This window comes from Eurosta solidaginis, chromosome 2 (genome assembly GCF_040869045.1).
Source record: "Eurosta solidaginis isolate ZX-2024a chromosome 2, ASM4086904v1, whole genome shotgun sequence".
Classification (NCBI taxonomy): domain Eukaryota; kingdom Metazoa; phylum Arthropoda; class Insecta; order Diptera; family Tephritidae; genus Eurosta; species Eurosta solidaginis.
The window spans coordinates 169,703,744-169,721,774 of NC_090320.1; the positions used below are offsets into that span (position 1 = coordinate 169,703,744).

General features: G+C 42.5%; 1 protein-coding gene across 5 annotated transcripts in view; it reads right to left on the reverse strand.

The window, feature by feature from the left end:
* Positions 1 to 18,031, reverse strand: part of fusl (fuseless) — an 871,305-nt gene that overhangs the window by 406,585 nt on the left and 446,689 nt on the right. For 4 of the 5 annotated variants that reach the window (XM_067766389.1, XM_067766387.1, XM_067766386.1 and 1 more), the window contains one exon: positions 5,154 to 5,306. The exons of the other annotated variant lie outside the window; for it this stretch is intronic. In XM_067766389.1, coding sequence (XP_067622490.1) covers positions 5,154 to 5,306 — 153 coding nt within the window. The remainder of the gene's footprint in view (positions 1 to 5,153; positions 5,307 to 18,031) is intronic. 5 annotated transcript variants of the gene reach the window in all.

Here is an 18,031-nt window from a genome sequence, read left to right on the forward strand (position 1 = left end):
CGCATACATTTCTTACGTTTTGGGGATTCAGATATCACTTTCAGTTTTTCAAAGTGATCCTCCATCGTTTTGAATCTTTCGTTAAGGTCACGAAACCCAATAAAAATGTTGTTGAACTCTTTCTGAGTTTGCCTCATAAAAGCTCGCATGTCATTTTCTACGGAACCACAATCATGACATGTCCAGTTCCGTCCAATTTTGCTGGATATTAGGTCAACCACCCTACCACCTATGTGAGAGAAACCGGCACAGATAACATGAGCCATATTATCACAGAGCCAACAACAAACATAAGTATAACCACGGGAAATTTTCTTTTGATTGGTGCACTTCTTGACGCAGCAATCCAACATAATTGCAAAGTTAAACAAACCCAAAAGAAAAATAGGCAAAAGAAACTATAAGTATGGGATAAATTGAACAGCTGTTCAAAAATATGGGCGAGAGTTATTTTGGTGCACTGGATGCAAATCGCAAGACAGCGTATAGCTAGCAGTGAACACAACAGAAAGCAAAAAGGGCACACAATGACCTGCTAATAGCAGCTACCAACAAAAAGGTATGCAGTTATCACAAATTTTTGTGAAAATCTATGATCTATGAACACACAGACTGAATGTTTAAATTGCACAAAAAGCCACTATGTATAAAACTGTTATATTATAAACTGTTTTCTATTATATTAATGAATATTTATAAAAGATAAAACTTGTTTACAAAGTAAAAAGAATAACAATTCGAAGAGCGATCAAAAACACGTCCGCGCACGGCAAAGTTACCAGATGCAATATAATTGTGGAAGTGTCGCTCACACACACGCGCATAAGCTGTGCATCTGTAGTTATAGCTGAGAAACTTATAGCAGATAACCAACTAGTAGATTCTAGAACAGAACCGCCTGGAAATATCAACGAGTAAACCGAACAGTATAAAAGGCGACACCGGTAGAGGCGCTACAATCAGTTTTTGATTAAGCACGCAATCTGTCGGGCAACAGTAGAGTTTCATTTAAGCTATCAGTCAGTTTGGTTATTAAGCAAGCTAGTTGCAAAAAATAAGTGTTATAGTGAAGTACTTTAATAAAGGTCATTTTTCCATTATTCAATATTGGAGTTATTTATTCAAAAGTTTAGCGATACGAATGTTAGCAGAAGATTGCAAATAAGAGGATTTGCAGTAAATTCGTTACAATATCTAAGTTGCCGTGGTCTTTAACCGATCTCATCCATTTTTTCTAGAAATATTTCCTGCTATAGGGAAAATGCTGTACGGAAAATTTGTGTACCAAATTTTATTACGATCCGTTAATTTTTCTTCGAGTTATGGCTCCCGAAACATAGAAAATTGCTTAGTCATAAAAGGGGCGGTGCCACACTCATTTTCAAAAATTTTAGTATTTTTCAGTTTAATGTTATAATTCAATGTAGAGGGTAAAATTCTACTGATACAAAACTGTTTTTCGCTAAGATATAGCTTATTATTTTCGTCTACGACCCTTTTATAAATCTTTTATATAAAAGTGGGCGTGGTCTTTAACCGATCTCGTTAATTTTTTCTAGAAATATTTCCTGCTATAGGGAAAATTTGTGTACCAAATTTTATTACGATACGTTAATTTTTCTTCAAGTTATGGCTCCCGAAACAGAAAGTTGCTTAGTCATAAAAGGGGCGGTGTCACGCCCATTTTTTAAAATTTGAAGTTTTTCCTATTTACTGTTAGAAATAAACTTGGGAAATGAAATACCATTGATATAAAGCTATTTTTTGCAAATATATAGCTTATTTTATTCGTCCACGACCCCTTTAAAAATCGTTTATATAAAAGTTGGCGTGGTCCTTAACCGATTTCGTTAATTTTTCTTCAAAGCATTCCTTATAGTAAAAGCAAGTATAAAAATGTCAGGCTCTAACTGCTTTACGCTTCTTCGCAACTGGTTGTTATCAACAGCCCGTTGGAGAACAATAATGGGGCATATCAATGAGCTAGTCGCCTGTCAGCCGCTGTATACAACGCGTAAAAAATGTTATCAACCACTCTTTGTTTTTCGCAAAAGTAAAGTTTCCAATGACTCAAGTAGAGCGGCAAGCAGTTAAAGAAATATTTTCTTTATTTATTTTTAGCATTCCTCTTGTGCTTTTCGCATTTTTTAGGTTTCATTAAGCTGTGCTGCCACCTTTCTACTATTAAAACGAAATTTAAATGTCATTTATTTCGAGTCGTTAAAACTAAATTAGTGAATAGTACAATCGATATGGCACGCGACAAAATCGTTAATTAAAATCTCGCAAATCGCATCGTTATAAGTTAGTGAATTTCAATTTTCACATCCATTCTGTAACTGACGTCGCAGTACTGTGGATATCAATTGGCAAGAACCAGGATAGAAGTAGAAATAATGAAGACAAACAAAATCCGCTATGATAGCTGAATGGTTATAGCAGTAGATGAATTCAGCGTATGTATGTCAAATAAGGTAAAATTAGCTGAACAGCGAGTTTATGCCTTATGTTACAGGGAGTAAATATATCCGATAGCCGCAAGTTCCGCAGAGCACCATATGCCTTGTTGTTGTTGTAGCGATAAGGACACTCCCCGAATGCCTTGGGGAGTGTTACCGATATTGGCGGTCCTTTGCCGGATGCAGATCCGGTACGTTCCGGTACCAACCTCGACCATCTCGGTAGCTTTACAAAGTTTTCACCAAAGTGAGCACGAATATCGTCAAGGATCTTAAGCATTGCTGTTGCGAAACCATACTTGGCCCTAAAACCAGACTGAAGAGCAGCTGATTATTTTGTATATGTTTCGTGATTATTAATTCTTCAGCAATCTTGGAGAATGCCAGCAATATACTTATAGGGCGGAAGTCAGGAGGAGTATCAGCAGACCTCCTTTTCGCAAGGGGTCGAATTGATGCAACCTTCGACTGATTAGGAAAGCAGGACGATTATGTATGGTAGGACCATCTTTATGAACCTTATTGGGATCCCATCTACACGGGCAGCATTCGACTTTATCTTAGCTATACTCCTTATGACATCCGACTCGGAAACAGCTTTAAACTCGAATATGTTACCAGAACAGCAGGCATTATTACGAGGGACAAGTACGCGGTGATGAGCACCGGTTAAAGGGCGGATAACGAAGCTTGGTTAAGCTGCTCAGGATCTAGATTGCAGGCTTCAACATTCTCACTGCCATATACACGCAGACATTTGAGGTTACGCCATAGAACATTAGGAGGCAAGGAAGCATCAAGCTTGACAGCGTAAACCTTTCGCTTATCGCTTCTGATAATGGAACTCGCACTGTTTCTAGCCATTTTGAACAAAGCCCAATTAGCCTGACCAGGGAGTGCTTTAAATCTTGATAAGGCGTTGTTTCGCGCTCTAATTGCTGCCAACACTCTAACAGTAAACCAAGGGGACACCGATGTTTTACTCTTAATGTAGCGAACAAAGATATGCTTATTATAAACACTTAACATATTTTTATTTAAGAACTCAAGTTTATCGTTAACACTTGAAAAACACCAACAATCAGACCAGTTCACAGAGCTAATATCAACAATCAATCAATCCACGTTAATGTTTCGATAGTCCCTAAATGAGGAAGTTCTTTCAAACTCATATTGTCCAAGATGAATGTCAAGTGTATAGAATATAAAGTCATGGTGAGATATAAATGGAGATTGATCAAACGCAGTAACAGAGGAAAGGTCAGAGACAATAAGAAAGTCAAAAAGATTTGGGGTACTAGTATTTGAATATATTGTGGGAATAGACGTGTTAACTACAGAAAGACGAAAAACAGATCTACAGTTTAACAAGTTAGAAGTATAAGAAGATTAACGTTAAAATCTCCGCACAAAATTATATTTGCGTAGTCAACAATAAGTGGTGACAGAGAAGTAAAGAACTACTCGAAACTTATATCCATTTTAGGATTATATACCCATGACAGGCGGGCTTTAGAAAATCTATCAGACAGTTCCACAAACATATATTCTACGGCACAAATTTCGGACTTGTATAAGATCCTCATACTAATATTATTTGTGCAGTATACTGCTATTCTGCCACCTTTCTTAGAACCTCTGTCGTGGCGGATCAATGTGTAATTTTGCAACGAACAGTGTAAATCATTCCCGCAATTTGAAAACCAAGTCTCGGTTGCACAAATTACTTCGACCGTCGAACACTCAAAAGCATATCTGACGATATCTATCCTTTCTGGATTTAGACTCCTAGCATCAAAATGAACAATTTTAAACCCGTTATGACGCTCGCATCGAATGTTTACCGTCGCCAAACTATTCTCCTAAACACCATCCTCGACTTTCGATGAAACCTGAAACAGATACGGATAGAGATTTAACATGCAAATGCAACAACAATGTGAACCATATGGATCACATTGTTGTTGCATATGCATGTTATATCTCTATGCGTATCTGGTTCACGTTTCATTGGAACAGGCGGCATATGTACCGCTGTTAAAAGTCTTATTTCAAAAAAAACAAAAATACTACAAATTGCACGAAACTTCGAAGCACAATCAACTAAAAAGGGTAAGAAAATAACAGATGGGCCACGTTTGCAAATACTTATTCAGCTAAAACAAATTTAATAACAAGAAAAATAAAAGTTAATATATAGAATTGAATATAACATTTTTTAAATTATCGCATATTACTCATATCCCTGCAAAGAACTCAGCTCAGTAACTTTAACAGCCACATCGTTAAAGTTTTGACTCAAGTCGCTGCGCATCTGTTTACAAATGAAAAGAGTGGCAGCAAAACTATCAGTTCTGCGGTCAAAGCTGCTGAACATAAATTTCGGGCTTTAGGCTAAGCACAGTGATTGAAGCGATGTTTGTTTTCATATATTTTTTAGGCTTGAACTTTGCTATCACTACGGAAATTTTTACTATTTCACATAAAAAATATAGTATTCACGGCTTTCTGGCCTTATATTATAGCAACGCGTCTCGCTTTCACTCTGTCCTCAGCACTCCTGGTCAATACTAAAATGAAGACAAAGATCTAGATTGTTTTCTTTCTACTCCGTAACCTACAAAACTATGACATCCAATATACGAGTTGGCATGCCTTTTCAAAATCTATATCGTGTTTTATAACAATATTTACCAAGGAGCTCCAATATGATGTTTTTCGGTCAAAGGGATAAAATGTTAAGTCCATAATGCCCCATACTCCCCTCCAAGCTATGACAACTAATGTTCCGATCACAAAAATGGAAAACAATGTGTCAAGAATATACAGGCCAGGCTGATGAGATCCCTAAAACATATTAGAAAAGAAATGTATTCAAATAAGCATTTGCACATCTAAAATGATTAAATGATGGAAATCAATCAAATACTAGGTACAAACACACGCCATATTGGCAATTTATACCATTTGGGCAATTTATTACGCAATTTATTATATAATAAATTGTAATAACAAATTGCCAATTTAAAAAAAATTGCGTAATAAATTGTTTCAAACTGTAAATACAACCTTGTAAAGTGTGTTTATTGAGTAGATTTAAACGTCAGCTACGCATGGCTCAACTATATGGTTGGCTCATCTCATCAGCTGATATTATTTTTTTCATTTCACTGGAGTAGGAATTGTCAAAAGAGGATGGCAAACTCAAAATGAAACCAAAACATTGAACACATTATCTTACAACACACAAAAATTTTAAAGTTTTATGTTTTCATTCCATTCCATTCACCTAATTCCAACACGCACATTTTGACATTCTGAACACAGGTATGTTGTTGCTGTAGAGATGAGCCAACCGGCCATCAAATTACTATTGTGTAAGCTAAATTGAGTTGTATGAACACCACTCGATTTGAATTGATATTGCCTCAATTTATTTTTCTGTTTGAACATAGCAAAACATTGACAACTATAGATACTGCATTTAATAAAAATTAATAGTCCTGTTCTATCAATAAATATTGATATGCTACCCATATCATAATAATAATATAATATTGAAGCCGTATCCATACAAAGTTTTTGTAAGACATACATTTGCTGTGCATGAATACGTCAATCTCAAAAAAAATTCTTAAACATTTTAATTGGTCGAAGTCGGGTGCGAACTCTGTTCGCCTATCTTTAAATCGCTGTATACGCGCAAAAAGTTACTCTTTCCATGCAACGATTCGGCATTTCGTTTAACTTTTTTCTAAATAATTTTTTCTGTTTTGATTCGGCTTAAAAAATTTTGTTGAAAATTGCATCCATCTTGCTTCCAAATCGCACTGATATCCATTAACTGTGTTGTTTCTTCGCAAATGTAAGAACAAATTTAAGTAGTAGGAACTAGAGGTTTATGCCTATCACTTTATCGGCGGCGGCGGCGTTGGCTATATTATATACCGGCGCCGGCGTACGCCGGTGTTCTTACTTTAAAAAATTGATTTTTATACTCAGCGTGCTTTGCACACAGAGTATATTAACTCTGATTGGGTAACGGTTGGTTGTACAGGTATAAAGGAATCGAGATAGATATGGACTTCCATATATCAAAATCATCAGTATCGAAAAAAAATTTGATTGAGCCATGTCCGTCCGTCCGTTAACACGATAACTTCAGTGAATATTGAGATATTTGCACCAAATTTGGTACACGAACTTATCTGGACCCAGAATAGATTGGTACTGAAAATGAGCGAAATCGGATGATAACCACGCCCACTTTTTATATATATAAAATATTGGACAACACAAAAAATCTGATTGTTTAGTAAATAATACACCTAGAATGTTGAAATCTGACATGTGATATTGAGACTCTTGATAAAAATTTGAAAACAATTTTTTAAATGGGCGTGACACCACCCACTTGTGATAAAATTTATTTTACAAAAATATTTATAAATCATAAATCAAAACTCGTTAAACCTATCGTAACAAAATTCGGCAGAGAGGTTGCCTTTGCTATAAGGAATGCTTTTAAGAAAAATTAACGAAATCGGTTAAGGGCCACGCCCACTTTTATATAAAAGATTCTTAAAAGGGTCGTGGACGAATAAAGCAAGCCATATCTTTGCAAAAGAGAGCTTTATATCAATGTCATTTCATTTCCCAAGTGGATTTATAACAGTAATTAGGAAAAACTTCAAATTTATAAAAAAAAAGGGCGTGGCACCTTTATGACTAAGCCATTTTCTATGTTTCGGGAGCCATAAATCGAAGAAAGATTAACGGATCGTAATAAAATTGAGTACACAAATTTTCCCTATAGCAGAAAATATTTCTAGAAAAATGGACGAGATCGGTTAAAGACCACGCTCACTTTTACATAAAAGATTTTTAAAAGGGCCGTAGACGAAAAAAATTAGCTATATCTTAGCGAAAAAGAGCTTTACATCAATAAAATTTTACTTTCTAAATTGAATTATAACATTAAATTGGAAAACACTAAAATTTTAGAAAATGGGTGTAGCACAGCCCCTTTTATAAATAAGCAATATTCTATATTTCGGAAGCCATAACTCGAAGAAAAATTAACATATTGTAACGAAATTGTGTACACATATTTTCTTTAAATCAGAAAATATTTCTAGTAAAAATGGACGGGATCGGTTAAATACCACGCCCACTTTTATATAAAACAAGTTTAAAAGGGTCGTGGACTATAATAATAAGGTATAATCGAAACAGCTGTCGCCTTGTCCGTCCTGATGTCACGTTGTTTAAATTTTTCCCAAATTATTAAATAAATTATAAAACTAAAAATTGCTTGAAATAAATGTTTTAATACATTTAAAAGCAATACGGGCAATCCCCGGTTAACTAACTCATATAAACAGACAACATTTGGTTAATTGGTTGTAGTTCTATAAATAGAACAAAAACAGTACGCTTATTTTATCTAAAATTACTAACGACCTACCAACAAACGCCTTGTCCGAATCACGGTGGCCGCATGTCAGTGGCTTACCGCTTGCTGACCCTAACTATTTCAAACCTGGTCCGATAGATGTCTTGATTGGCATGGACGAAATGGACAAGTTTTTACTCGACGGCCCAAAAAAGGGTGGAAATGGCACTCCGATGGCACAGAACACCATGTTTGGGTGGGTGCTGTTTGGCAACGCGACTCCGAACGCAGCCGTTCGGGCATTGTTGCGAATGGAAAGCAGGTTCGCCACCAACAAAGCCTTTCACGAAGAGTACTGTAAATTTATGAAGGAGCTTCTTAACTTGGGTCATATAGAGCTAGCTACTCCAACAACGCAAACCGCATACTATATGCCATATCACGCAGTGGTAAAAGAAACAAGTTCCACTACTAAGCTTAAGATCATATTCAACGCGTCAATGAAGACGTCGTCAGGGCATTCGTCAAACGACGCGCTAGTGGTTGGTCCTCAGCTCCAACAAGATCTCTTCCCGATTTTAGTCCGCTTCCGCACCCATCGCTATAGTATAATGGCGGACATCGAGAAAATGTATCGACAGGTATACGTCGATAATCGGGACGTCGACTATCAACGCATTGTATGGCGTGAGCATTCATCGCAACCAATACGCGACTATCGTCTATTAAGGGTTACCTATGGGGAAGCATCCGCTTCTCATCTCGCTGTCAAATCGTTGCATCGTGAGGCACAACAAGCTGGCGCGTTATATCAAAATATCGCAAATATCGTTACGTCAGATTTTTACATGGATGACTTGCTCTCCGGCTCCGACTCTTTCCAAGAACTGACAGCGCTTCAACGTAACATCTCACACGTCTTATCTCAGTGTGGATTCGAGCTCCGGAAGTGGGTAACAAATTGCGAGCCATTGAGACAACAGATGCCGCATGCATCTGTTGTTGTTGTTGTTGTTGTAGCGATTAGGTTACTCCCCGAAGGCTTTGGGGAGTGTTATCGATGTGATGGTCCTTTGTCGGATACAGATCCGATACGCTCCGGTAACACAGCACAATTAAGGTGCTGGCCCGACCATCTCGGGAACGATTTATATGGCCACATTAAACCTTCAGGCCATCCCTCCCTCCCCACCCCCAAGTTCCATGAGGAGCTTGGGGTTGCCAGAGCCTCGTCTGTTAATGAAACGGGATTCGCCGCTCGAAGGTGAGGTTGACAATTGGGTTGGAGAAGCTATATATTGCGCTACACAACCCCTTGAATCCCGCCGCATGCATCTACACAGCTGTCTCAGCTCTTGGCTGATGGAAGCGATATCCGAACTCTAGGATGTATTTGGCACACGGATACCGACTCTCTTGCGATAGCCTTCAATATAGAGCCACTCCAGTGTGAATTAACAAACCGATACCAGCAAGATTTTCGGCCCTCTCGGCCTCATATCTCCATGAACCATTCGCTCAGAAATTTGGTTGCAAAGAATTTGGCGCTGTAATGTCGATTGGGATGAGTTAGTTCCGCCTGAGATAGCTACAGATTGTTTAACGCATAGAAAAGAGCTGGCCATGCTTTCATCGCTCAAGCTAAATCGCTGGCTTGGTACTAGTCCAAACGCTGACGCAGAGTTCCATGTTTTCACTGACGCATCAGAGGCTGCCTATGCAGCGGCTATTTACTGCCGCACTCAGTCATCGGACGACGAGATAAGCGTCGTGCTCATTGCTGCGAAAACTAAAGTAGCTCCGCTAAAAACAACTTCGTTACCTCGTCTGGAACTCTGCGCAGCTCATCTAGGCGCTAAACTCGTCCGCCTAATTCAACAAAGTTTTGGTTACAAACTTGAAAAGCTGTACGCGTGGTCAGACTCAACGATAACTTTGGCATGGCTTCAATCAAATTCAAATCGTTGGGCAACGTTCATTGCAAATCGTGTAGCCGATGTACAATAAGTCCTGCCGTCATCGCGTTGGGGACACGTCATCTCAGAGTATAACCCTGCAGATTGCGCTTATCGGGGTCTCACATTTGCACAGCTCCTCGATCACCGCTTATCTTGGCAGGTGCCACCCTGGTTATCCGAAACCGATTGTTTTTGGACGCAACACATAACGAAACACACTACGAAGTTGGAACTAAAATCAATCACAGCTAGCCCTCATGTAACGCAAACGCACGAAGATTGGGATACATATACTTCGCTTCATAAACAACGCTCGCACATCTGCTCAGAAGTCGAATGCACACGAACAGCTATCCGGACCGTTAACATGCTCTGAAATCCGCAAAGCCGAATTATCTTTGGTAAGGTATTCCCAAGCTAACGTTTTCCAACAAGAAATTTCTAATTGCAGTTCAGGGAAGCCAATACCGATACGTAGTAGCCTTGCTCATGATCAGCCGTTTTTAGACGACACAGGCATTTTACGAGTAGAAGGTCGAATTAAGAACGCATCGTGCACGAACGATATAAAACATCCGATAATTTTGCCTAAAAATTCACCGCTCGCTAAAGCAATAGCTGCTGAAACTCACATCGGTATGTTGCACGCTGGCCCGCAAATGATGCAAGCTGCTATACAACGTAAATTTTGGATCCCTGGCATTCGCAATTTAGCTCGGGTACATATCGCCATTGCATACGATGCAAACGCTTGAAATGCAAACCGCTACAGCAGCAGGTGTCCGATCTACCACCTAGTCGCGTTACGAGTACGCGATGCTTCCTTCAAAGTGCGGTCGATGTTGCCGGCCCATATATCGTAAAATTTACTCATGGTAGAGGCGCGAAATCCACAAAGGCGTACATATGATCATTTATATGTATGAGCGCAGGCGCCATGCACCTAGAATTGGCCGGAGACCTCACGTCTGCAAGCTTTATCACCGCATTCAAACGTTTCACCAACCGAAGAGGACATTGTCAGCATATGTTCTCCGATAATTGCACGAACTTTGTCGGGGCCGAAAAGCAGCTACGTGCCGCGTTTATAAGCTGCGTTAACGATGAAAAGTTGGCATCTTACTTCTCCAACACCCAAGTCACCTGGCATTTTAACCCTCCAAGCGCTCCACACATGGGCGGCTATTGGAAGGCTGGAATAAAGCATCATTTAAAACGCCTACTATACTCTGCATTACTATCTTACGAAGAGTTTTCAACAGTCCTAACCGAGGTGGAAGCATGCGTCAATTCTCGAGCACTCTGCTGAATACCTTCTGACACACAAGACCTCGAGTGCTAACACCTGGTCACTTTATGATCGGCGAACCAATAAAGGGGTTACCGGAGCTTGACACAGAACCTTTCAAGGGCAACCTTCATCAGCGGTGGCAAGCAATCACAGCAATAAGGCAGCACTTCTGGAAGCGATGGCGAGACGAATATCTCGCGAATCTTCAGCAACGATCGAAGTGAGTTCGTCCAACGCAAAACAACAACGCTCGCGTACGAATTGTCAACCTACGAACATCTAAAAGAGAGCTGCTAAGACTTATTGCGAAGCCATCACTGTTACCAACAAAAACAGACATTTTTTCACTTTGAATTTTATTGATGTAAACTTTAAATACTTTGTACCTTTTTCTAATTTTGAACGGTCGTTCAAGGCGGCCGGCATGTTTGCGCCTAATTGGCATCTCTATATGTAATCAATCATTATCGATCAATCATATCAAACGTCATTTAGTGGCATTGGCAGCACTGACTCTCAGTTGTGACGATTAGTCAAAAGTAAATTAAAGTACTCAAATAAATTTTTATTTATTAATAATTTTATTAAATATTCATATATTTCTAATGGCTTTTCATAATTTTTTAAATAATGACAATCACGCCATTACCAGCCATAATACCGATATAAGTTCACTTAGAAATTTTAATGAATCTTTTGTTGTAATTCACCAAAACGTACGCAGTCTTCGGCAAAATTTTGACTTATTATTGTGTAACCTTGAGGTTTTTAAAAACTATCCGGATTTAATTTTTATTTCCGAAATATGGATCTACTCAAACGAAATACGAGATTTTTCAATCTCTGGTTATAATTTCTTTGCAAACACTAATGACATGTAGTCTGTGGGTGGTGTTGGAGTTTTTGTTCGTGGTACGTACGTATGTGATTATGTTGAATACAATGTCACAAATGCTGATATTTTAAAGGTCACACTACCCTCGCGAAGGGCAGACATCTTGCCGCGATGCGAGGGCTTAGTCGCTGACCACGGGACTATGCCACCCAGTAGGATGCAGGTTCACATGGATCTCCATGGCTGCGGTGGCCTAGCCCTGGGGTGGGCGATGACCAAGATCTGTCCCCTCCCAATCCAGGGTGTTATGCGGCACCGTGCCCATTGGATGGTTTGCAGCCGGGAGGTTAATCTGGCTGTATTTGTACGGAGCCTCTCTGACACCGGGCCGCCTCAGAGAGTAAAAATGGTCTTACCGCGGTAAGGGGCTCTGCCGCGGCGGACGACACTTTTCCCCCCTTTCAATAAGGTGACCCTAAGCTGGCCTCGTCTAGCAAGGGGTCGTACGAACAAGATGAACAACAAAAATAAAAAAAAATAAAACAAAGCAAATGATAATCCGTTCTCCTCCACAGGGAGAAGGACAACAGCATTGGCATCCATACGCCCTAGTGAACGAGGGAGGGCTACCAATGCTACCAACGCTAAAGTGAAGAGCGACTTGGTGGGGGGCGGCAATAGTATGGCGGCGAAGGGAGTTGCGCTGGTAACGGCGAACCCTGACGTGCCTGCTGTTGTCGGACACCGACCAAGCGCCGGAACGGCAACCTTTTTTCCCACGGCTGTGGCAGGGGTCTCTGGACCTGGCCACTCCGAGCCAAGGGAAAACGGGGCCGCAACAGCTACTTTAACCGGGGGAGCGACTGCGTTGGAAACGACGGGTCGGCTCCCCATGGACGACAAGAGGGCAACCTCAGTCAACACAGTCTTAGGTGATCGGACGGGGGCAAGCACCAGTATGGCGGCGAAGGTAGTTGCGCTGGCAACGGCGAACACTGACGCGCCTGCTGATGCTGGGCGCCCGTCTGACGACGGTATGGCGACTGTTCTCCCCACGGCTGTGACAGGGGTCCCACGATCTGGTCACACTGAGCCAAAGGAGAAAGGAGCCATAATGAAGACATCATCCGGGGGTACGACCGCGAGGGCAACTACGGGTCGGACCCCTTCTCAAGAAGAGTCCCACAAGGGATCGTTCCACAGGAACAAAAGAAGGGCTGCAAAAGTCCTGTCAAGGTATGAGGGTGTTCCGCTGGAAACGCTGTCAGAGAACGCCAGGAATTCGGTGGAAAGGGCGCGAGCTCTACTGCCGAATTTTCGGGGTTCTCTGCCAACAAGCGCAACCCCATATAAACGTCAAAGGTCCGATGAGGATATCAAACCACCGCCGAAAAGGCACCAGAATCACCCCGCGGTAGCCAAACCCAGCTTTGCCGAGGTAGCCAAGGGCCGGATCCTTATAGGAATCCTGGACCGAGGGAATGACCGTGGTGCAATCCCTAAAGACCAGTGGCCGTACGTCCGGAATGAAATCGGCAACGCCGTTCTCGACGTGCTGATCGAGTCTCCGGGTAGTCCGCCGCGAGGTTCTGATGCAGGATGGTACCAGGGCCAAATCAAGGTACTCGCTTGCGAGGACGCAAGGTCTGTTGCGCTGTACAAGGCAGCAGCCGCAAAGCTGGGACAAGTCTATCCCGGGGCGATTATCGAGGTCGTTGACTGGAAGGACATTCCGGCTCGGCCAAGGGCCAGGGCATGGGTTCCAGCGGTTCCAGCAGAACCTGAGAGAATTCTCAGGATGCTGCAACTGATGAACCCGGCTCTCCCAACGCAGGACTGGAGTGTCATCCAAGTCGAGGACGCTGTAGGACCTAGGAGACAGGTCGTGTTAGCCCTGAATAAGGAAGCTCTCGAGCCCCTTAGACGGAGCAAAGGAAGAGTGTTTTACGGCCTCGGGGAGGTCGTAATTCACGTATACCGTGGGGACGCACAGCGCGCATCCCTTTCGAGTGCCTCTTTGGACACGGACATTGAGGCACCCGAAGTGGAAGCGGAAATCTCCGACGCCGAAAGCCTGGTTTCCGCCACGTCAAATTGCGCAGGGGCTCTGGGCAATTTGTCGATGGAGGATGCTCTGCTGGATAGCGACGGAGAGGATCCCAACATCACGGTGATGGAGGCAGGGGAGTCTGAGCAAGCTCATGCTGAGGTTGCTCCAGATAAACCTGCACAAAAGTAAGGCAGCCTCGGCTGCTCTCATCAGTCGCCTTTCTAAAGGCGACGTCGAAGTGGTCCTTATCCAAGAACCCTGGGTGAACAACTCAAGGATTTGCGGATTGGGGGCCACTGGGTTTAAGCTCATCCGAGCTGCAGATGAAGGTAAAGTGAGAACATGCATTTTAGTAAAGTCTGAGCTAAATATCTTTCTCTTGCCTAATTATAGCAATGGTGACGTCACAGCGGCCAGTTTGGCAAGCGGAGGCACCCAATTAACGCTAGCCTCCGTTTATATGCCGTACGACGCAGAGGAACCTCCTCCGCAAAAGACGGTAAAGGATCTGGTGGCCGACTCAAGCAAAGGCCATCTGTTAATTGGGACAGACGCAAACGCCCACCACGTGCAGTGGGGTAGTTCCGACATAAACACTCGGGGTGAGTCACTTTTTGAGTACCTTTTAACAACTAACCTTGTAGTTTGCAATGTAGGTAATGAACCAACTTTTATTACTAAAAACCGTAGAGAGGTTATTGACCTCACTATTTGTAGCGAAAGCGTTTATGGGTGGGTTAAAAAATGGCGTGTTCTTGAGGAACATTCCTTTCAGACCACCGCTATATTGAAGTAATGTTAGAGTTCTTCGTCGATCAGCCCATTGCGAGACGTAACCCACGTAATACAAACTGGGAACTACATAATGAGCTGTTAGCAAGAGAACTACCAGAACTGCCCCCACAAAGCCTCTCATCAACGATGGCGCTAGAGGGTCTGGTAGAAACCTTCACATCGGCTTTCTCAAAAGCCTTAGAACAGGCCTGTTCATTGCCAAAACCGCGCGGTAAGCGTAAACCTCACTGGTGGTCCCATGATCTGGACCTACTTCGTAAATCCTGTAGAGCACAGTTTAACAAAGCCAAATTCTTTGATAACGGGTCACAATGTCTAGAATACAAGGACAAACTAAGAACCTACAAAAAAGTCCTGAGACAAGCGAAGAGAACTTCATGGAGAAACTTCTGCACTGGAGTCGATAGTGTCGTGGACACATCAAACAGCTATTAGCTTTCCGCGGAGACCGAATAGTACCTGGACCAGCACAGAAGGGGAAACTCTAGAGCTGCTCCTGGACACACATTTCCCGGGAAATATGACAAACGCACCGGAAGTACCTGCAGCAAACCAAGCTGTATATTCACAGCGGAGAGAGTGAGGTGGGCAGTCAAAAGTTGTAAACCTTTTAAGGCTGCTGGACCAGACGGGATTGTACCCGCTCAACTTATCTACTCTTTGGAGGTATCAGCCAACTGGCTGCGGCACATATATACCGCTTGTTTGGCTATGAACTATATTCCGTGTGCATGGAGGAGCGCCACGGTCATATTCATTCCTAAGGCGGGCAAAGCCTCTCATTACGAGCCGAAGGACTATAGACCTATCAGTCTTTCATCCTTCCTACTCAAGACCCTAGAGAGAATAGTTAGCGATTTTCTCACTACAAGCCTCACTATCAACACGCGTACACCAAAGGTAAATCTACGGAGACTGCGCTACACAGCCTAGTCTCTACTAAAGAAACATCCTTGTTCGAAAAGGATTATTGTCTTGTGGCCTTCCTAGACATTGAAGGAGCATTCAACAACATAAGTCCAGACGCCGTTAACATTGCTTTAACTGATCTGGACGTAAATAGACCCCTAGTGGGACTAATTGATCAACTGCTCAGGGGAAGGAAAGTGCTCTCCTCACTGGGGAAGGTTGAGGTAACACGATTTGTCGCAAGGGGCACGCCCCAGGGTGGTGTCCTTTCCCCCTTACTATGGAACCTAACGATAAACTCGCTATTAAGAGATACTAGTTGGGGGAGCGGGAAGGTCGTGGCATATGCTGATGACCTAGCGATTATCTACAGAGGCAAGTTTCCTCAAACTTTGTGCGACTTGATGCAGGTAGCATTGCGAGAGGTTTCCTCGTGGGCTTCCCGATGTGGACTCAGCGTCAACTCCGATAAAGTAGAGCTTGTCTTATATACCAAACGATACAAAATACCATCGTTGAACCTACCTGAACTAAATGGGGTGCGCCTAAGCCTGGCAGATAAAGCCAAATTTTTAGGCGTAGTTTTAGACAAAAAGCTGAACTGGAAGGACAACGTTATCCAGCGACAAAAGAAAGCGTACATTGCATTATATACGTGTAAAAGAGCCATTGGCAAAAAATGGGGACTCACCCCCAACATATGCAGATGGATTTATACCGCGATTATCAGACCCATACTGCTGTATGGGGTAGTCGTATGGTGGCCAGCCTTGAGCAAGGCGTCAAACCTAAACTTCTTGGGTAAAGTCCACAGATCCAGCATGATAAGCATAAGCGGGGCTCTAAGAACAACGCCTAGCGAAGATTTTCAGGTCATTCTTGACATCTTTCCACTGGATCTGGCTGGTAATCGAGCAGCGACAACGTCAGCCCTACGTCTAAGGGAGTTGTCGTGCTGGAACAACAGGACCACAGGACACTCAAGTATACTAAACAAATACAGTTTTCTCCCTCCTAGCACGGATCGCTGTGCGACCACAACAGTTGCGGAAACCAACTTTAAGATAAACATACCCAGCAGGGATGACTGGACGGAGTCGGACAAGTGCCTTGCTATGGGCAACAGCATTTCCATATACACGGACGGCTCCAAGCTAAACGGGAGAGTTGGAGGTGGAGTATACTCAAGGGACCTTGACCTCCAGCTCTCATTCAGACTACCCGACCACTGCAGTGTATTCCAGGCAGAAGTTGCAGCCATAATGGAAGCCGCAGCTAGGATAGGGACATACATTGTCGGCAAAGAAATTTTTATCTTCAGCGACAGCCAAGCTGCCATAAAATCTCTGGGCTCCCATTCGTTCAATTCTGAACTAGCACTAAACTGTCGCCGATCTCTTCAAGAGATGGCTCACCTCACATGGGTCCCTGGACATAGGGATATCGAGGGAAACTGTATTGCAGATGAACTCGCTAGGCAGGGTACAACCAATCAGGTTCTTCCTGGACAAGAACGCTTAGGTATGCCCCTGTCCACATGCAAGCTAATGCTAAAAGAGCACATCTACCGTCAAGCCGACGAAAGATGGCTACAAACACCGGGATGTCGAACGTCGAAAGAAACCTGGCCTAAATGGGATCCTAAAAGGTCCCGTCACGTTTACAACCTAAGAAGGGATACAATTTCCACACTTGTAGGGGCACTAACGGGTCATTGCGTCATAGGTAGGCATGCAGAAAGGCTAGGAGCGCCTTATCGTCGTTGCTGTAGGAGTTGTAAAGAAGATGAGGAGGAGGAAACGGTGGTTCACCTCATTTGCAACTGCCCAGCGCTAAGCGGAGCACGGCAGCGCTTTCTGGGAGCTCCATTTCTTGATACTATGAGTCAGGTTGTGGAGCATGACGTCAAGGACCTGGTAGATTTCATCAGGTCCTCAAAATGGCTCGAAGAGGAGAGGTAACGGTGTTTTTCGTGGTATCACAACGGGCCTAGTACTACTGGCCTAAGTGTGCCCTCGGGCAGCCACCCCAACCTAACCTAAAGGTCACACTAAAAAACTCTGGTAAGATTATTACTTTTATGTGTGTTTATAGGCTACATGCAATTCCTGTCCAGATATTTTTTGAAGAGTTTTCAGGTATTCTTAGTAATGAAAAGTCAGATAATACTATTGTATTAGGCGACCTTAATCTTGACATACTTAACCATAATTCCACAATAGATACGTATCTTACACTAATGGCAAATTATGGTCTAGTATCATATTTAAATGCACCAACTCGAAGTATTTCTGGGAGCAGTCTCGACCACGTTTTCTGTCGTAGTAGTTTCAAACTTT